The 22,487-nt window shown below is 34.1% G+C and overlaps 1 protein-coding gene across 6 annotated transcripts in view; it reads left to right on the top strand.

The window, feature by feature from the left end:
• Positions 1-22,487, top strand: part of LOC143241031 (transmembrane protein 45B-like) — a 242,523-nt gene that overhangs the window by 155,038 nt on the left and 64,998 nt on the right. Inside the window, exon 1 of one of the 6 annotated variants that reach the window (XM_076484467.1) lies at positions 11,659-11,833. The exons of 3 other annotated variants lie outside the window; for them this stretch is intronic. In XM_076484467.1, the coding sequence (XP_076340582.1) occupies positions 11,816-11,833 (18 nt within the window). In that variant the 5' untranslated portion in view covers positions 11,659-11,815. Of the gene's footprint in view, positions 1-11,658; positions 11,834-22,487 lie in introns of those variants that run through there. 2 more of the 6 variants (XM_076484466.1, XM_076484455.1) reach the window with 2 other exon arrangements.

Below are 22,487 nucleotides of genomic sequence, written 5' to 3' on the forward strand. Positions count from 1 at the left end.
CAAAGTGTAGGAACATTCTTTTAGAATTACAGAATGTACGAAAAGTCTGGAACCATAAAAACGTTAACGAATTTTACATAATGTCTTTCGTATGCTGTCCTTGTAATTCAAAACCAGTTTGGACATGGCATTTCCGTCCTTCTAGAACATTGCGAAGCATATTCGTGTCACTGTCAATGATTCGACAATGTTCAATGTCTTTGATTTTCCATGGATGGCATGTATTATGTTCAGCAGCATTTTATGTTTTCTCTGCCACACATCAGGACTATCTCGATTCCGAACCAACCTTCTTTGCCACACGTCAGGAAAACCTTGATTTTGGACCAATCTCCTCTGTCACATATCAGAGTTAACTCGACCTTGAGATTCTTTAACAGAGTCATAAGTAATAACGTATCCATTAATAATAAAGGCTGTACAAAATCACCTATAGTCCAAACTTTACAAACACCTTGTATAACAGCAAGCTACTTTACTTCAATCTTCTCTTACTGCGAACAGAGAATAAAATAACATTTTATAAAAATAAAAATGTCATAATTTTATTTTTCATTTGTCAGTTATTACTGGTTTTTTATAACAAGAAACGTGTATGTGTTCTATTATATTCCTCCTAGAAAGACACTTCAATATTGAAAGTACCTCCTCACTTATTACAGTATTACAAAGATATAGAAGCCATTGATACTGAAAACAAACCATGTTGCTTTTATTTTTTGTCAAGGGCTCCACAAAAGAATATAATACGTTGCATGTGTTAAGTGAATCAGTTGTTACCTCTGCTAGACTGATGTCTAAACCTAATAACTGATTTGTGACAAAGTTTGAGAAGTTTCAATTCAACAATAATACTTCTAAATATCAAAACAACTACTCCTTTTTCGTGACCATCACAATGGTCAAGACACTCCTCTATCACTCAGAACTCCTTAATAACAATTAGTAATGTAACTTTCTCGTAAGTATCTCACTGGGCTTCTTAAGTAGCTCTCCACTATTTTCCAAATTTTTAACGGAACATGAAATACTATATACAACATCATTACTTTTATTGTGACATACATTTATCAAGCAACTGGGACATAATAGGACGTTTTGATACGTACCTAAGTAGAAAAACGAATAGAGTTTAAACTTTAGGTTATTTTACGTTCGTCCTCTCTGTGTCACCATTCAAATGTACCATGTGTCTCTTCGTGAAATAACTTACTTGTAGCTGTGTTTCAGTTGAGGAGATTATAAAGAGGATTATCAATATCTCAGCATAACCCGTCACACCAAGCATGCTCTCCCTTTCAGCCTTGGGGCGTTATAATGTGACGATCAATCTTGCGATTCGTTGGTAAAAGAGTAGCCCAAGAGTTGGCAGTAGGTGGTGATGGCTAGCTGCCTTCCCTCAAGTCTTACACTGTTAAATTAGGGACGGTTAGCGCAGATAGCCCTCGTGTAGCTTTGCGCAAAATTCAAAACAAACCAAACTTTTCGTGCACGATTTCTATCTTCTAGTTAAATCAGCGTTTCACTTGTGTGTAAAATAAAGTTTATGTAATCACATTTTATTAAGTCTATTGCCTTCTGTCCTAAGAAATAAAACATGAAGTAAAATTGATGTTATTCAGTTAACTTATTCGTCAAGTTCTATGACGTTTGAATCGTTTCATTTTTTCACCACTTAAACTAAAGGAATTATTTGTAAAGTTGCACTAAAATTGAATTATAACTGACGTAGGTGCAATTTACATGTAAGACGTTCAGTCATGTGACTCGGTGACTCCTGATACACGCTTAATGGGGTTGGAAAATGAATTACAACCTGATTCTCTATTTAGTTTATATGCTCAACAAGATCGGGTTTTAAGCCATGAGATAATAAAATTTAAATCCATAGCTATATTATGCAATGAAGTGACAAATTATGAACACCTTATTATAAACCCAGACATAAACACTTTAAATTAGAGATGTTTGAAATGGATATCTTAATCCTCAGATCTTCAATCCTTATTAATAAAATTTGTAATTATTTCATAAAGCGAAAATTTTTGATACATTTGAATATAAAATGTCTTATTGTAACCTTCTTCATCAGTGTGTGTTTTGTTATAGCAAAGCCAAATCGGGCTATCTGCTGAATCCACCGAGGAAAATCGAACCGCTGATTTTAGCGTTGTATATCCGTACACTTATCGCTATACCAGCAGGAGATATTTTCATTGGTAAATAAGTAAGTTGTGAAATACGTTTGTTTGATGTTTACAACATCATTACAAATTTATTAATGCAGAAGCTACTACTACAAAACTCGGGTTATTTTTGTTGTGTTAGATATAAGCATGTTTTACAAAGAGTCCCTCGCTGGTACGGCGGTAATTCTACGGATTTACAACGTTAAAATCAGGGGTTTGATATCCCTTCGGTGGACTCAGCAGAAAGCTCAATGTGGCTTTGCTATAACACACACACACACACACACACGCTTTACAAAGTAAAAGAAAAACAAATTTCTTTAATGGTAGCTTTCTGCATTAATAAATGAGCTATTTAGTTATGTGGCAGAATATATTCAACAACAGTAGCCAATCTGGGCAAGAGGAACCACTCTATTGTTTGTTCCCGCGCGTATACAACCAGCTTCCTCTGCTTTATATGAATATCTAATTAGAAACCTATAATCGGTGTAAATTAACTGGGCAGACTGTCACATTAATTTAAATGTAACGCAACATTTAATAAATCTCCTTTGTTTCGTTAGAATAGTTAAAACAATTACCAGGAAAAATTAATTCCTTAACACAAACTGTGTTGAAGAACACATAACCGGGCATTATTATATATATATAATTGTATTATTATTATATCATCCTTTTATCGCTTTGTAATTCGATTACTTATTTTATTCAGATTCGCGAAGAGCTGTTGCGCGATTTGTGGTTTATACTAGAACGGCATTCAGAGAAATATACTTTATTAAACATGAACATTTTTTATCATTATAGCTTGCAAACATAAGTGTTCAGGTTTATTTATGCGAAAAATGCTTGAATCCCCATTGCACCAAACATGTTCGCTCTTTTAGCCGTTAAGGCGTTATAATGTAACGTTCAATCCAACTATTCGTTGGAAAAATAGCAGCTCAAGCTTTAGTGGTGGGTGATGATAACTAGCTGCCTTCCCTCTAGCCTTACACTGCTAAATTATAAATGGCTGGCGCAGATAGCCCTATGCGCAAATTTCAAAACAAAACAAACCTTACCAGACATGTAAAATATACATCTACTTTAGGAGGAATGAACTGTTGCAACAGTGGACAATCGTTAACAAGAGGTTTATAATTTATAACACATTAAAAAAATAAAATGTAATTACTTTATAACTGCATGATATAATTTGTGCATTTCACATTTATCAAATATTATATTAAAAACGTTGACACACTAGACAGATTAACTTCTTCTAAATTGTAACGATATTTTAATTGAGTCTTAATATATTTTCGGTATCATATTTCCAAATGAGAAAAATATACATTGTTTTATGTAAACTATGTAAGAGGTTCTATAGACATATGTGAAAACACGTGCATAAATACATTGAGGATTTACAACGCTAGACACCGGGCTTTGATACCAGTGGTCCGCAGAGGACGGACGGCTCATTGTGTAGTTTTGTGATTAACTTCAAACCAAGCCTGAGTATCCTCAAACCATGAATCTAAAAGGAAAAAAAAAGATGTATGTCTAATTACTTTAAGACAAGCAGTTTCTTTATTACATACGCACAAATTAAGTAATATAAAATTAGTTTCAATAACACAAAGACAAAAATATCTCGAAATAATTCTAGCTTTGAAGATTATTCATAATAAAGTATACCAATTCAAACATGTTGTCATAATATCAAATGTTGCTCTTAAGCCTACCGATCTTATTTATAGGATGCATGCTTTTCTTAAGTTACTCAAAACTGTTTGATTTAGTTTATAGTAATGTACTGTTGAGACATATTTGGAAGTTTAGAATAGAATACTCGAACTAATACAAATCTGAGACACTGTGATTCAGACTGTATTCAATGTGAAAACTCTAAAATAGTTTCACTACATATTGTAAAAAAGATCATAGACACTAAGTACTTGATTACAATGAAACAGACTTACTTCTAAACCCATAAAGAGAAGAGTCACGTCTATTAACTCAATTCAGAGTAAAACATTGTTTTTTTTTCACTTTACTAAGTGTAACTACTCGCTGGTTATATTTACTTATGAAGCTACCCGTAGCATGTTTACGATCATTAACTGGAAATTTAATGACAATATGTATTTTTCTTAACAAGACCTTTAGTCTACTTACTGAACAAAAGGTTTCATGTACGCTCACTTCAGAAGGTTTTTTTCATTCATTCTAAGTTAACTCGGAATTTCACACCCACTCTCTTTTCTAGGATGTTATCTATTATAAATTAACAAGGTTCTCTGACACCCACTCTCTTTTCTAGGATGTTATCTATTATAAATTAACAAGGTTCTCTGACACCCACTCTCTTTTCTAGAATGTTATTTATTCTAAGTTAACAAGATTCTAGGATGTTATCTATTTTACGTTAACAAGGTTCTCTGACACCCACTCTCTTTTCTAGGATGTTATCTATTCTAAGTAAACAAGGTTCTCTGATACCCACTCTCTTTTCTAGGATGTTATCTATTCTAAGTAAATAAGGTTCTCTGACACCCACTCTCTTTTCTAGGATGTTATCTATTCTAAGTAAACAAGGTTCTCTGCGTGTTTTATTCGGCTTAGTTACTTCACATTTACTCACTCAGTTAGTTTCTTTGTTCGTTTTAAATTCTGAGCCAAGGTACATGAGAGCTATCTGCGCTAGCCGTCCTTAATTTAACAGTGAAAGACTAAAGGGAAAACAGCTAGTCATTACCACCAAGTCTTTAGCTTCTTTTTTTACAACAAACAATGGTATTTACCGTCACATTATAACGTTCTCACGTCTATAAGGGCGAATACGTTTGGTGGGCCGGTGATTCGAATCCACAACCCGCAGATTGCAAGTCGAGTGCCCTAATCACTTGATTATGCCGGGCTCTCAGTTAATTATAGGTTTGATTTCTCGTTATTTACTTGCTTTATAAATATTTAAGTCTACTAAGTTAAGTAAAAGTCGTAAGTCTGCTCACTTTTTAGTAATTTTGATCCAGAGATTTAATCAAAGGTTCCATGTCCACAAGAAATTTATATTTACAAAGTTAAATATCGGTTTTGTGACTATTCCTTTCGCTAGGATTTTCATTTCTATTAATTAGGGCTTTAATTCACCTCACTTTACTAAGGTATCATGCCTATTGAATTAATTATAAAGGTTTCACCGTCTTCTCAGTTAACTAGGCTCGTTACGTCATGCTTACTTAATTATGGACTAATTTTAATTTAATAGATAATTTACAATTAAGTTTAATAAAGCTTTTGGATGCGCCAATTTAACAAGATAATATAGTATTTCATATCTTTTTATTTAATTAGAGGTTAATCTACTCAATACAAAGTAAATTTATTCGAAACATTATCTCTAATCTGCAAATTTTATGTACATGATGCTGTCTTAGAACCTGTACTGAAAGCTCTTCTGTGCAGTTGTACAAATTAATCAAAGGATAATCATGGTTTGTAACCTTAAAATTACCACAAGTTAAAAGTCATTCTTATAAACTAAAGTCAGTCACCAATCTCAGAGGCCCGGCATGGCCAAGCGTGTTAAGGCGTGCGACTCGTAATCTGAGGGTCGCGGGTTCGTATCCCCGTCGCGCCAAACATGCTCGCCCCCTTTCAGCCGTAGGGGCGTTATAATGTTACGGTCAATCCCACTATTCGTTGGCTACAAGAGTTGGCGGTGGGTTGTGATGACTAGCTGCCTTCCCTCTAGTTTTACACTGCTAAATTAGGAATGGCAAGCACAGATAGCCCTCGTGTAGCTTTGCGCGAAATTCCAAAACAAGCAAACAAACCAACCTCAGATCATTCTTGTGAAAATCAGGCATTTGATGATCAGTCATATGAACTGAAATGTAAATAACTTGTCATTCAGTCTCTGCTCTGGCGATATTTACAAATTGTTGTTCATAAAATATAAAGAGTTCTAAATGAAAGCATCTAGAGATTTCATTGATGTGGAGAGCCATGTAATGAACGGAAGACAATCAAAACATGTTACGATCTGGTGATACTGGTTACCGCAATCGTGGAGTACTTAGTCTCAAATTAAATTAAAAGTTGAATGGTATATTCATTGAAAAAGAAACGACTGAGTGAATGATTTGGCTTGTTTGGAAGTTTGCGTAAAGCCACACGAGGGCTATCTGTGCTAGCCATCCCTAATTTAGCAACGTAAGACTAGAGAGAACGCAAATAGTCATCACCACCGACTGCCAACTTTTGGGCTACTCTTTTAGCAACGAATTGTGGAATGGAAGGTCAAGCGCTTTAACCGCCTGGCCATGTCAAGGTAATTCTAAGCTCTGCCTATCACGGATATCAAAACCCGTTTCTTCCGTCCACAGACATAGCGCTGCGCAACTGGGCGCCTTTAAAATAAGCAACTCGTATGGTAACCACAATAAAGGGAACTAGCTTTTGGTTAAGTTTCAAAGATGGTTTCCTCGGATCGTGTGTTATGTTTTTTTATTTTTTTTATTTAAGCACATAGCTATAGAATGGGTTGTCTGTGTTGTACTCGCTACGGGTATCGAAACTCGATCTCTAGGGTTATAAGTCCAAAGACTTCCGCTATGCCACTGTGTGTGTGTGTGTGTGTGTGTATGTGGGCAATGAAAGGAGTAGCCCGTCGGTTCTTCATTCCTACTGAGTATGTACAGAAAGAACTTGAGAAATACGTAATTTTCAGTCAGGTACTTCAAACACTAAACAAATTACCCTGAAAACAATTATTTCAGGTGAATTTTAGGAAGTAACATCTGTGTCAGACTATCCTTGCTGTTCGCGGTAACTAATCATTCGCGTTTCAGGTCATCTGACAAATCGTCACTTGGCGGAATTACATAAACTATGAGCTGAGCGGTCATTGCTATTTTTTATAGTAATAGTTTTGATTTTGGAAAGCTAAAACATTCTAGAGCGCCTGCCCCATGGTTTTATTCATATACCGATGCGCGTTATTATTTTCTGCATAACGTGTTTTATAAACAACTGTTTGTTTGTCGTTAAGCACCAAGCTAAACAATGGGCTATCTGTGATGTGCTCAACAACGATATTGAAACCCCATTTTTAGCTTTATAAGCTCTCAAACGTATTACTGAAGCAATGGAGGTTTTTTGTCCTAAACAACTCTCTTTTCCTTCCTTAAGTATGCGAATACCATGTTTATTTGTAACTGCGCTTTAAATTACCTAAATTTATCTGTATGTATATATAATAACATATATACCGTCCTGCAGATGGCCCCACAGTGGCTCAGCAGTATGTCTGCGGACTTCCAACGCTAAAATGCAGGTTTCGATACCCGTGATGGGCAGAGCACAGATAGCCCATTGTGTAGCTTTGTGCTTAATTCAACAACAACAAAATCCTGCAGGCGACTATTTGCGCTAGTAATCACTAACCGTAGTTCTTTATATATCGTTCAAATATTTTTTAAAATATCTTTCTAGGAAGTATTGATCAGGAAAAGTTATTCATTCATATGTAACTCATTGTATCAAAATAATTCGATGTACAAAGCGCAAAATTTTCATAAATTTTAATGATATAAGCTGTAATATTTTATGTAGTAAAAGTAATACCATTTATTGAAAAAAATATTTTTTTTAGTATAACGTTCAAAAATTAAATCAATAATCAAACCTTTAAGTGCATTCCTAGTGAAAATGGGTTTTATTATAAAGAAATGGTTTTTGCAAACACTAGTTATTTTTCTATTTGTCTGAGTCTTGAACACCTAAATTGGGATTTTTTTATACATTCTTTTTGTGGTGCCATTTAGTAAATGGAACGGGAGTTTTGGTTATATACATTGATATTGACATACACGTTTTGTTCTTTATACTGAGATTTATTTGAAGTTTTCTTCATACGTTTCAAACTTTACCTAATTAGAAGAATGGGACTGTGATTACAAGCATTCAAAGTTCGCATCTCGTAGCTGCTACAAAAATGACAATCAAATCCCAATTGCGTGTTGACAAAAGCAGCCCAAAAACATGGAAGAGCGTGTTGTTAATTAGCTGCCTTCCACCCAGTTAGTTAAAAATTTGGAACAGTTACACACAAATAGCTCTTTGTAGAGTCTTGTGTAAAATTATGTTGAAAAATATATACATTATATTTTGCAAGTGGATATTTTAACTTCTATACAAACGTTTTTATGGTGTATTTCGTGAATGAATTTGGAAGTTTTGATGTAATAGCGACTTATAAAAGATGAGTGAAATCACTGAGTCAGTAGCACCAGTCACCATGAGGCCCAGCATGGCCAGGTAGTTAGGGTGTTGTAATCACAATATGAAATTCAATGGTTTGAATTCCCTTTACACCAAACATGTGTCATGGAGGCTTTATTTTGATACGGTAGATTCCACTATTCGTTGGCAAAAAAGTGGCTCAAGAGTTGGCGGTCGATGGTGATGACTAGCGGCCTTCCCTCTAACCTTACACTGCCAAATTAAGGACGGCTAGTGCAGATAGCCCTACTGTAGCTTTGCGCGAAATTCAAAAAACAAAAAAATCTAAACAAACCAGTCACCATGAGGGCTTTATGCAGCCCTTTGAATAAAGTGCGGGATGTATTTAGCTGCACTATGTCTGGAAACGTAAACCAACAGCTCCGTAGCCCTACACGCCAGCCCATATTCGAAGAGCTAATTAAATAGAGTGTATTTATTTAGTAAACGCTGTTATTATAGCTTACAATATGCTTTGTGCGAAATTCAAAAACAAACAAGCTTAAAATATGACAATCAAGACCTGTGATAGTGATAGTATATTCGTTCAATAGCAATTATAACAGGAGGAATATATTTTAAACTACTACACTTTAACTGAAAACGTTATTGCATGATTTCACTTAAAATTTTTAAAGGCATCTGTACAGGCTTCTAATTATTTAAATTTTAGTACAACTTTATACGTGTTTTTAATTTTTTTTGCTTAATAGATTGTTTTCCTGTTGTATGTTAGAAAAACTGTAAATTATATGGTAGTCCTTAACAGTAAATTAAAATGCATTTTTATTGCTCGAAAGTTTTAATAATTGGTTTAATTGAGTAGAAAAAAAACTGATAAAAGCTACATTATATACATGTATTATCATCATCCACGTAATTAAAAAAATAATTTAGATTGACTTCAATGGCTCCTTTAGATCCGTTGTGGAGATATAACTACGAAATTTCAAGCGTATTTTTTTGCCAAAAGAAGCCGTAGAATAAATGTGTTGAATCTCAATACTATAAACGGGTAACTTAATGGTACCAAGGTGAACGTGACATTCATCATAAAGGTTATATATCAGTTTCAGTACTGTTATATCTTATACATGCATGTTCATATGTTTATTCCAATATAGTGTTCAGACAGTTTACATAATAATTTAAGGTGGAAACCTGTGTCTGCGTTTTCATTCCAGAATATATGTAAAAACCGATCTATCTAGCGAGGAAAGAGTATAGACTAGTAAAATAAGAGATTGCTAAGACATTTTGCTATCAAGTCACGTTAAAACCGCCTTTTAAAAATTGTTGGCTTATTTTTCGTGTGATAAATCTGATAAAATGCTAATGAAATCCAAACGCAGAATAATCATTTTGTTTTTCTTTTGTCGTTACAGTGTAATTATGTTATTAAAACAGGAAGTCAGAGTTTCCAGTACGCATGTTTCTAATTTCTGGAACCATTCAAGTCGAGCTATAAAAGAATAACAATTTTCAAGGACATAGAAAATATTACTAGTTTAAAGACTCCCTCATGAAAAAGGTCTTAGTGAAAATGCATTTGCTCAAGAACGCCAACATCTATGAGATGCTAATTTTCCACAATTAGGCAAAATAATGAAATTGGTTGCTATGGTTATGGAGATTTATTTCCAAAATACATTCTAACCTCTCAGTTGCTAAAACCTATGTTAATATCATAAATTAATGGTCATACCAAAATCCATCTTGAAAAGTTGTTAAAATATTGTTGTTTTAATAACTAACCTAGCAGAGAAAAAGAATTAATTTATGTGCAAATACGTGTGTAATACATGTGTTCTTAACCTATGTTTCTCATGTTAAACAAACACGTACATTATGTAACATATTTGTTTTTCAATAAAAATGTAATGGATAATTATATTTCTGAAAATTATGAAATGTTAAGATTGTAGGTTCATTAAAAACATTACTCCTTTCACCAGCATTCCAAAACAGTGTATGTTTACACTGTTTCTTACAGGTTAGTTCGAAAAAAAATAAACTTACATATTCATCGGAGAAACGTACAGTAAATGCAAAGCCTGCTTCCGTTCTCATTTACAGTGTCGAACATCTTTCTGTAAATTTTAATCGAGCATAAAATAAAACAAAAAGTTTAATATCGAAATTACCACAAGATGGTGCTATATTCCTTGGTTTGACAGAACATATGATTACAACATAAACTTTAGTATAGTTCAAGAATCCACTTGATGATACGCAGGTAAATATCCTTGGCTTAGATCTGTTTTATCCAGAAAACAAAAACGTAACTATTGCATCTAATGAAAATTGTGACAAAAAGTAAAAAAAAGAAATTGGTGCAGGAACCGAAACATGAAAAAGTCTTAAAATCTTTATATCACAAAATATCCTATTTTATTGTAATACTGTAAGATTATCTCTGTATTGACATTTTCAATATTTAAACTGTGTACTTTTATAAATATACATTAAATCTATTTTGATAACAGCAACCTAAATATTCTAGTATATATTTATTGTACTTCTTTATCGAAACGGCCCGGCGTGGCCAGGTGGTTAAGGCACTCGACTCGTAATCCGAGGGTCTCAGGTTCGAATTCCCGTCACACAAAACTTGCTCGCCCTGTCAGCCGTGGGGGCGTTATAATGTGACGGTCAATCCCACTATTCGTTGGCAAAAACGTAGCCTAAGAGTTGGCGGTGGGTGGTGATGACTTCCCTCTAGTGTTACACTGCTAAATTAAGAACGATTAGCAAATATAGCCCTCGTGTAGCTTTGTGGGAAATTCAAAATAAATCGAACCTTATGAAAACCCGGTTTCAACATTAAAACCTTTCAGCTTGCCGTTTTGCAAGTCTAGGGATGGTATAGCATGAAAATATAAATTTTTAAATGTCGTATTGTACACAGAACAAAAAAACATTGTGTTATTTACTCGTGCTATATTGTTGTAAGATTTTATAAGAAACATAATAAATACAAATTTTAATTCATATGTTCCAAATAAATTTTATTCATCAACCATTCAGTCTTATTTCTGAAGTGTTTACTTTCACGCGTCAGCGCCCACTGCAATTTATCATCCTGTAAGTTTCGGGCATCATTATCTACATGAAATTATTGGATAAGTACTGACTCTTGCAGCTAATTTTTTATATCTTCTCAGTTCGATTGCTTTCGCGACAAGCGCAGTTTTACTTCCGCTGAATAATTGCAATTTTCAATGGCAACTTATCTTTCTTGCCAGTGTTTGACAGCCGACACTACAGCAGAAGCAACTAAAAGTCTAGTGTTCGTGGGAGTGTTTCTCTAACACCTTGCACGCCTCGTTTAGACCCTGAAGAAGCGTGAAATGTCTGGATCTGATAAGGTAATAACAGAGGAAAAAGGAAGTTTGGCCCGCTCGGTTTATCTTCTTATTGTTCTTATTGGAAGAATTTGGTAAAATACAGAACTGTTGCTTAAGAGTAACTACTGATATTGTTCTTATTGGAAAGATTTGGTAAAATACAGAACTGTTGCTTAATAGTAATACTGGTATTGTTCTTATTGGAAGAATTTGGTAAAACACAGAACTGTTGCTTAATAGTAACTATAACTACTTATATTGTACTTATTGGAAGGATTTGATAAAATATATTACAGAACTGTTGCTTAATAGTAAATTTTGATATTGTTCTTATTGGAAGAATTTGGTAAAATACAGAACTGTTTCTTAATAGTAAGTACTGTAATGGTTTTGTTATGTGAATAAGAATTTATATTTTATAACTTTTTATCCATGTTTCTAACAAAAATTTTAGAGTCAAGTAAACAGCTTCAAAGTGTTAAAACACCTTGAAACATGCTGGAAAAGTATATTTTTGACATATATAGTGTATAAACTGTCAAAATGATGGCCCACGATTTGAATCTCTTTGCCACAAAAACGCACTCCTTGTATTTGGATCTTGAGTTCTTTATAAGATGGTTAAAACCTTCTCTTTGACTAGGGTAGTTGAAGAGGGTACAGAAGATTCTGTTGACTAATCTTTCCGCTAGTCTACCTGTTCGAAATGAGGGACCTCTCGCGCAGATAAACATTTTTTAGCTATGTATGAATATTTGAAAGTATAGTAGCATATGAAGTTAAAGTGTTACATTTCAACTCATCCTAACTACATGCCTTCTTGTCTATACACATCAAAGGTGATTTAGAAGTCCACTGACTGGCAAACACTTCGGAAATAGAAAGGTATCGGAAAATAGCTCTTACTGACGTGTAACGTCATGTCCTTTGGAAATATAATGTACACCATACACCCAAAATGTAACGGGAATTATACAGGCAATAATAAATGAAATATTTTTAACCGAAAAGTATACCAAAATCTCTTCTGAAGAATATCAGTCATACGTAAAAATACAACCTTTCCATACATATGGAATTGTGACTGTAGCAAATATAAATTTGAGTTTGAAACGCTAGTGCAGGATTTTCCATAACTTAACATGTTCCTTGTGTATGAAGACTGTAAGTAGAGTATCTGGGTTACTGTCAGATTGTATGCCAAACGGCTCCCAGGTGAAAGTCGTTCTGCACATGAGAAGATATAGAATCAGTGAAACATCGGTAGCGTACTTATTTGTGAATGAGTACCCAGCAAGCAGACATAGAGCAGAAACCACTACTGAATATGACAACGCCATATTGACATTTAACGTATACATACATATATATATATATACAAGAATTCGAACACAGCTGTTGACTACTATTGCTGTGTGATACTGTAGAGATGATTATTTTATTACCGTTCGTACCTATAACTGTTGTTTTCTTGTTGCAGTTGGGAAATAGTTGGCTTAAAACTTTTGCCTGCTGTTGCCTATACCTCGCCAACTGACATTTTTTATGTATAATACATATTACTGAATATTTTGAAAACCACGTTCTTGAAGTTAATTTTGAATGGCCTAAATGAATGGGATCATGACACTTAAAAATGTTTTCCTATTCATCTTTAATTATAAATTATTTGCCTATCAACGAGTTTATGAATTATCTGGTAGATTATGGCCAAAATTTCAGTTCCTTTTGAGACAAATTTGTACGAATACCTAAAACATAAACTTACTAAATTATAACATAATTGTTTGGTTTGTTTTGAATTTCGTGTAAAGCTATAAGAGGGCTATCTGCACTAGCCGTCCCTAATTTAGTAGTGTAAGACTAGAGGGAAGGCAACTAGTCATCACCACCCACCGCCAACTTTTGGGCTACTCTTTTACTAACGAATAATGGAATTGACCGTCACATTATAACGCCCCCATGGCTGAAAGAGCGAGCATGTTTGGTGTGACGAGAATTTGAATCCGCAACCCTTGGATTACGAGATGAGTGCCGTAACCAGCTGACTATGCCGCACCATATGAAGTAATCCACTCAATAAGTGTCCCTGAAACCATATATTTATTTTTTTAATATTAAATATTAGGACATTTTGCATTATCCAATACATGCATCTGTTTTATAGAGTGATTATAAACTGATTATAAACTGGTAGTGTAGTGATTGTAAACTGGTTGTGTACACTTTTCATTTTTGTGCCATCATATAGTTTGTTTGTTTCAAATATTTCATTAAAATCTACATAATAAAGCTATATATGCATAGCCTTCCATAATTTTGTACTGATAACAGACTAGAGAAAAAAAAGCAAGTTTTGAACACCTACCGTCAACTCTTTGACTACTCTTGTCTAACCGAACAGTGATATTAGATCATCAATGTTATAGTGTACCCATGGCTCCAAAGCACGGTGCATGTTTTTGCGGCACACCATTAAAAACTCGGATTCAAAGTCCAAGTACGCTATTCACTAGACTATACCTAATCCCAGATCAAATAGTAAGTACATCATATTTAATTTAATATAAACTAGTAAGATGCTATGGTGATTGAAGTTTCTTGTAAAAAAATACAAAAAACAACGTGTATTCTGGGGTCAAGAGTCATTTTATGGAGGATATACTTAAAAGTCGATAAAATGGGGAAATATGTTTTAATATCCGTAAGATCTGGAAACCTACTATACTAGTGGTATGTCTGCAAACTTTCAACACTAGAATCCGGGTTTCAACTACCGTGGTAGGCAAAGCACAGATAGGCTATTGTGTAGTTTTGTGCTTAACTTCCAGTGGCTTAGCGATATGTCTATGGTCTTATAACGTAAAAAATAGTGTTTTAATACCCGCGGTTGGCACAGCATAGGTACCCCATTGTATAATTTAAGATAAATTTGGAGATTAACCGGTTCTGTTTTTTTACCTTTACTGCCTTCATTTAAAATGGTTTGAGTTCAGTTTGTTTAGGACCGTTAAATACTGCTTAACACTGTAGGCTTACTTCCTGTCTTCCTTTCAAGTTCTTACTACTCCTTTGGTAAACTAATCCTTGTCGATTTTTAGTTTGTTGATGTGTAGAGAACATAAAAGGTGGAAAATTGAGCAGATGTTTTGTAAATTGTTTTTCCTTTTGCATAGAAACTGACAAGAGATTTTTGATATAATCTGATATAGAAACAAACACTTTGTTATAGAGTACAATTCTGTCACATTGTCATCATTTCACAAACGATCTGCTTCTCATGATACTGAAAATGATACAACTGTAATAGTTTAAGTCGTATCACATATGTGTGTGTGCGTGTGTGTGTGTATTTCACATATTCAGGTTTTGCTTATTTAAAAAAATTTGCTAATTTGTGTCCGATTGCTCTCCGAAACATTAATTATGAATACAAGGTACATCTTTTTTTATATGTGACATTGCACAAGGGTGTAACCGTACATCCACCTTAGTAAACATAAATATAATCAACCACTAAATGTATAATGTAGTTTTGTTCTTTATTAATGTCATGTGGTTTAACTAATTGTAATAATGTATTGGGTTTTACACAGAATTTAGGAGAGAAAATTATATTCCATTACAAAAGCTGTGAGAACAACCCCACTGTTAGAAACTTTGTTGAGGGATTTCACCTAAGGGTGGTTGATATAGAAATACGGGTTGGTCACTTCTGATGAAGTAGCCATTATAAGCGTTGTTATTCTCTACCTCTAACTGTTATAATCAAGACACACGCTAGTGTGTCGTGTGACCAAAACAATCTGCTGGATACACTGTGTTATAAATAAACAGGAATGATAAAAATATAACTCAGGACGGCTGGTATTGGTATTAACACTTACTAATAAAGCGGAGAACAACGTTTCGACCTTCTTAGGTCATCTTCAGATTGACAAAGTAGTATGTCTTCAGACTGACAAAGATGACCTAAGAAGGTCGAAGCGTTGTTATTTACTTTATTAGTATGTGTTAAAACTAATACCAGCCGTCCTGAGATACATTTTCACTTCAAATGGGTTTCTGTAGCTGAGATTGTGGTAGCTCAAACTAACACATATTTTCGATGGATGTGCACTAATGCACACTTACTTTATGTTCCAAATTTCAAGGCAATACAGTTAGAAACACATTCTTGTTGTTTCTTCGTACCGAAAGTAGGGAAATTTTATTTTGTAGTAAAACATACTTTACTTCCATGGATGTTTTTGTTTTCATTTTTCAAATTTGCTACATTGGTAGATATTTACAGTCTACAATCATGTGTCAGATTTGGTCTAAATATGAGGTTTATTTGATTACTTTTTAATTTCGCACACAACTACACGAGGGTTATCTTGTTTGTTTGTTTATTTTGTTTTTTGAATTTTGCACAAAGCTACTCGAGGGCTATCTGTGCTAGCCGTCCCTAATTTAGCAGTGTAAGACTAGAGGGAAGGCAACTCTTGGGCTACTCTTTTAACCAACAAATAGTGGAATTGACCGTTACATTATAACGCCCCAACGGTTGAAAGGGCGATCATGTTTGGTGCGAAGGGAATTCGAACCCGTTACCCTCGGATTTCGAGTCGGGTGCTTTAACCATGCCGGGCCCCACTGAAAAATCAGAATACTTACCCATTTTAGCAAACTGACGAGGTCATCTATAAAATTAGAATATATGCTTGGAAGAGCATTCGGGAGAAAATTTTGTAAAACGACCTGGAACAAACTCATAAACAGTTGGTAAGCTAAACACTGTTTCAAGCATATTATCTGAAACAGTTGGAAAACCAGATTTTGTTTATGTTGTAGAAACTTAGCTAAAATGTAATAATATAATATAATTTAAGGAAAGCGAGTATATGCTAATTTACCAACGTTAGTACGATTTGATCAACTTGAAAATTAGGCCATGCCTCTGGTATATCTGTTTTAGTAGCTGTATCTGAGAAAGAGTGATCTAAGTAGCTAGAACAAATACTATGCGTTTGTTTAACTGGTATGTTTGGAAGTAAGATTTACCTGTAACACTGTATTCTAATGACGAATAAGTGTCAGAATAATTGAAAAAATAAAAGATGCCTTTTCTATTATAGTAACCTAGAAAAAGCTGCTAAAGAGAGCGGTTGAGCCTGTGGGTTAACCAACCAAATCATCTAAATGAGAGAAACACGTAATAACTGGAACATTGAAAAGCAGAAACATCAGATTAAGCCTGTGGTGGAAAAAACGAACCATATCCAACTATAAAATAAGGCAATAACTATGCTATAGCAACACGAAAAAGGTCGATTTACCAATAAGTAAATTGTAGAAATCAGTTCTCTTTGTAGCTTAGTAAAATTAGGATTTATCATACATGCCCGCTTGTAACAGGAAGGCTTGTTATGCAATCGCCTAAGATGAGAGAATCAATAAAAGTTTCATGCCAATTGTGAAATCGACTTCAAAGGGTTGGGTAAATTATATTAAAATATTTTAAATATGTAAATCAGAAAGTCACGTGGCGACACAACCGTTATTTAGTTGCGGTGGAACAAACTGTATCAGAACTACATTTTGACATTGTATGATGAAAGTTTTTGGGAATACCTTTTTTAAGGCAAGATACTCATACACATAAAATATAAAGATGTGTTCAAATTAAATATTTATAACATACAAGATAAAATATCTCTTTTAATTGTATTAAAAACGTAAATTGATAAATTTAGGGACCCAGGAACATTCAGAAAGAGACCTTCAAAAATTCGTACCACGGGCGTGGTGAACAACATGTGCGCCTTGTGACAGATGAGAATTCACGAGCACAGTGTTAGAGAGAAAGATATCCACACAAGCTACACAAAGTTATTCAAAATAATCAAACGTATTGACGTTAAAAGTGATGCAAGTCACGTATATGCAAGTTGCTTCAACATATCCATTGAAGAATCACATATCTCAAGTAGGTGAAGAAATAAACGGATATTCATGTTATTTTGCATGAAAACATAAAGATCAAGTCGCCTATGAAACGACATGATGAGACCCCAAAATTATTTTAATGTTAAGTATTATTTTTTATATTTCGCGTTCTCCTAAAATCCTTTGCGTGTGTTTATAGTAAAGCCACAGCAGGTTACCTGCTGAGTCCATCAAGAGGAATCGAACCCCTGATTTTAGCTTGATAAATCCGTAAACTTGACGCTGTACCAACGAGGAACAATATGCTTTTCCCTCTTCAATCTAGTTAAAAGCCTTGTTCATAACCACAAACACTTTGAAATGATCAACTTAAATATAAAACAATTTTTTACTTAGTTCATAAAACTAGACCTTAAAAACGTTCTTTCAAACTTGTAGTTAAAACTAAAAAGAAGAAGACTAGTACACATTGAGTTCTAAATTTCAATTGTTCATTTTATAATAGATGTTAGACCCGAAATGCCCAGGTGAATTAAGCCGTTCGACTCGTAAACTGATGAACCAGCTTGTAAAGTAGAATGTGTCTTCGTCATGTAAAGTAACCTGGTGAACCAACCTGTAAGACAAGACTTTGTCTTAAATAAATAATCACATCACCTTCGTGAGCCATTTGTAAAACCAAACTGTGCCTATTTGTCATAATACAGTAGCCTGGAAAACCGGTGGAGGAAGCTGAAGAGTTATGACCTCAGAAACAACGGTTGCTTCCAAGCGGATGATCTTTTTGAGGAGAGCGGTGCTGACCTCTTTTTAAACTCACCTTACTGAGGGCAACGGGAAATCAGTGTGGTAAAATGTCAAGAATAAACATGTTTAGAATACTTAAAATATCATGGAACACACGAATGAGTAACAAAGGCCGAAACAAAGCGATTGTTGCGGGAAAATGTAATACAGGAACAACAGAGTTTTGCAGGACATATCACGAGAAAAGAAGAGATTGAAAACATCATTATGACTGGAAGAATATCAGTTCAAAAGGAAGACAAAGACAGGTGCTACTGTCAACAATTGCCAAGAAACTATTATTAGCACTATAGAAATTGTAAGAGCAACGGAAAAGAGAAATCAGTGAAAGACCATTTTCACCAACCCTCTAGATGGTCATGGTACATAAAGTGAGCGAGAGGAATAATGGCTAGATAAATTCACTTGTAAATCAACAGTGTGTCTTTTGAAATGTATAGCAATTTGGTGAACTCATTTGTAAAACAACACTTTGTCTTTGATACCTGGTGAACCCACATCTAAAATAACCTTGAGCCTTTTATATGTTTAACAGCCCAGCAAACTCAGTTTTAAAAAATCATATTATGTCTTTGACATGTATAGTAATCTTTAAACCACTTACTGAAAAAAGTGTGTTTTTCATATGTATAGGAACCTCATGAATCCACCTATAAAACCAGTCTGTGTTTTTGATATGTATAGCAACTTGGTAAACACTCTTGTGAAAACAATCCGTGTTTAATTCTAAATGTAACAAACTGCTGACTCCGTTTGTACAACTGCAAAAATCACACTATCTTTGATGTGTATAGGAACTAGACGGCCTCACATGAAAGGTAACTTAGCGAACTCTCTTGTAGGAGCAAATTGTATGATTTATATATTTGTAATCTTTTGCTCATTTCTAAAACTATCCTGTATCTTTGATACAGATAACAACCTGGTGAACGTACTTATAAAACCACATTGTGTCTTTGGTATACATAGCAATGTGCTGTACTTGGTTATAAAGAGAGTTAGTGCTTTTCATGTGTACTGCAACCTGGGAAACCTCCTTAAAAAACAGACTGTATGTTTGATAAGCATAGCAGTTCGAAAACCAACCTGAAAACAAGACGTCTGTAGCAACCTGACGAATCCATATATAAAACAGAAATGTGTCTTTGGTACGTATAACAACCTGATAAACCCACGATTAAAACCAGAGCGCGTCTTCGATATGTATAGGAGCTTGGTGAATCCATTTGTAAATCGAGACTGTATCTTTAATATATATATACATATACCAGCATAGTAAACCCACTTCTAAAATAAAATCGAGCGTTCGATAAGCATAGCAGAATGGTAAGCCTCTTGTATCTTTGATATGCTGATCAGTCTGCTGGCTCACTTCTAAAATGAAACTGTGAACACTCTTTTAAAACCTTTTTTTAAAATCAAATTGTGCATTTTTATATTTTTAGGAACCTGATGAATCTACTTATTAACACAGATTGTCTTTGATGTTTATAGCAATCTTCTGAAGCCACATGTAAGACATAACTATGTCTTTGAGAAACATATCACCTGGGGAAGCCGCTTGCAAAACCACACTCTTTGGTATTTACCGTAATCCGATAAAACCTCTTGTAAAACAAAATTGTGTTTTCGATTTGTATATCAGTCTGTTGAACCCACTTGTAAATACAGTCTGTGTCTTTGATATGTGCAGAAAGTGGCGTATTCACTTCTAAAACTAGACTGCCTCTTCAATATGTATCTTAGCTATTGAGCACCTTATGATAAACCTGGCTTTCTTTCGATATGCAAAGTAGATTGATGAGCCCACTTCTACAAATAAACTGTGTCTCTTTATTAAGTATAGTAACCGTAAAAACCTACTCATAAAACAAGATTGTGTCGTTTATATATATATATATACCCGTTAAAACTCTTATAAAAACCCTATTGCATCTTTGAAGTACATGGGAACATATTGATTATATACTTGTAGAACCAGAGACTGTGTGTTTGATAAGCATTACTGGCTGTTGAGTCTACGTGTGAAACCAGACTGTGTTTATTTGATATTATAGTAATGCAATAAACCCACTTGTAAAAAAAATATTGTGTTTTTTATATCTTTAACAACTGGCTTAACCCACCAATAAAACCATACTGTGTCTTTAATATATATAGCCATTTTGGTAACCTACTTGTGAAACTACTTGTATATTTAATATGTATAACAACCTCGTGTATTCACTTGTAAGACCAAATTATCTCTTTAGTAATCATAACAATATATATTGTATGAAACTTTGTAGAATGGACGGCAACTGCCTGTTGTTGAGACACAAGTGTAGACGACGACCTTTCACCTTTCGTTTTCAGGTCGTCCTCTACACTTGTGTCTCAACAACAGGCAGTTGCTGTCCATTCTACAAAGTTTCATCATCAATACTCTTCCTAAACAATCTATTAAAAATATATATTGTATTTGATATGTATACCAACCTGATGAATCCACTTGTAAAACCAAATTTTATAACTGATATACAAAGCGAACTGGTGAACCCATTTGTAGAACCAGATTGCGATTTTGATATTACAGCAACCTCTTGAATCGGGACCAGCATGGTCAGCTGATTCGGGTCGCGGGATAGAGTCCCTATTACACCAAACATGTTCGCCCTTTCAGTTACGGTCAACCCCATTTTTCGTTGGTAAAAGAGTAACCGAAGATTTGGCTGGGGGTGGTAACGACTAGTTGCCTTCCCTCCAGTCTTAAACTGCTAAATTAGAGACGGCTATCGCAGATAGCGCTCGTGTGACTTTGCGTGAAATTTAAAACAAACAAATCTGTTGAACTCACTTCTGAACATAGATTATGTCTTTTATATGTAATGCAACATAGTGAAATTCACCTAGACCTATGATACAATAACTTCTCGATTTTAAAAGTAAGTTGTAATAACACTTCTATAGAAGAATAAGCAGCAAAATCCACTCTCTGTCTTTGGAAACATGTTAACTGAAAATATTGGTAATTATATTGGTTATATTGGTAATTTTTGCTTTATTATACAACTTAAAATGGCAGTTTATATTTGATTAGTTTCCTTGTATCTACGGGTATAGCGATTCGAAAGCTAGAAATCAGCATCATATCCGTTTCTGTGATATTCCTTATCTGCTAGATAACATTGAACTATGTTTTAGACTACGATTTGAAAGACTGATTGAATGTTAACTCTCACCACCAACAATTAAGTCACACAGCTGATCAACAACTTTAGTATATTTAATAGGGCACGACAACAGTTGAGTCACACAGCTAATGAATAACTTTAGCGTGTTTAATGCATCACGATAACAATTAAAACATAAAGCTAATCAATATTTTTTTATTTCAACCTGATGGTATCGTTTAGACCAATAGCGAAGGATTGAACTCAGCTGTCCTTAAAATGCATAATAACAGAGTGGATAATGTTACATTCATTACTCTAACAACAAGATACAACTTATACAATAACTGCACTGATAAACTGTTTAACTTACATACAAATATAGAAGACAATATAATAGAAGGACTGAAAATATTTGTACTATCAGAAACTATTTTGTTTAAACTTTTGCGCCGCAATGTTTTATTTTTATCAAATTATATGCATACTTAGTTTACTTACTTCTAATACTTCAGTATTTATAATAATATAAGATTAAGTTCATATGCGATTTTCCTTTGCTGTAAAATACTCCTTCTGATCATAATTGTATTTCAGACACGAACTATTTTTTGAATCGCAATGCTTGTTATATATTTGTGTGTGTATATACCAGTGCTGTTGTTGCTTTTTCTCTCAAACTTAAAAATATTTCACGTCATCATTATTATAAAATTAGACACTTATATAAGTCTAATACCATCATGACAAAGTGGTATTTAGAAATCGGAAGAGTTTAGGGAAGT

Source organism: Tachypleus tridentatus, chromosome 13, assembly GCF_004210375.1.
Source record: "Tachypleus tridentatus isolate NWPU-2018 chromosome 13, ASM421037v1, whole genome shotgun sequence".
NCBI lineage: Eukaryota > Metazoa > Arthropoda > Merostomata > Xiphosura > Limulidae > Tachypleus > Tachypleus tridentatus.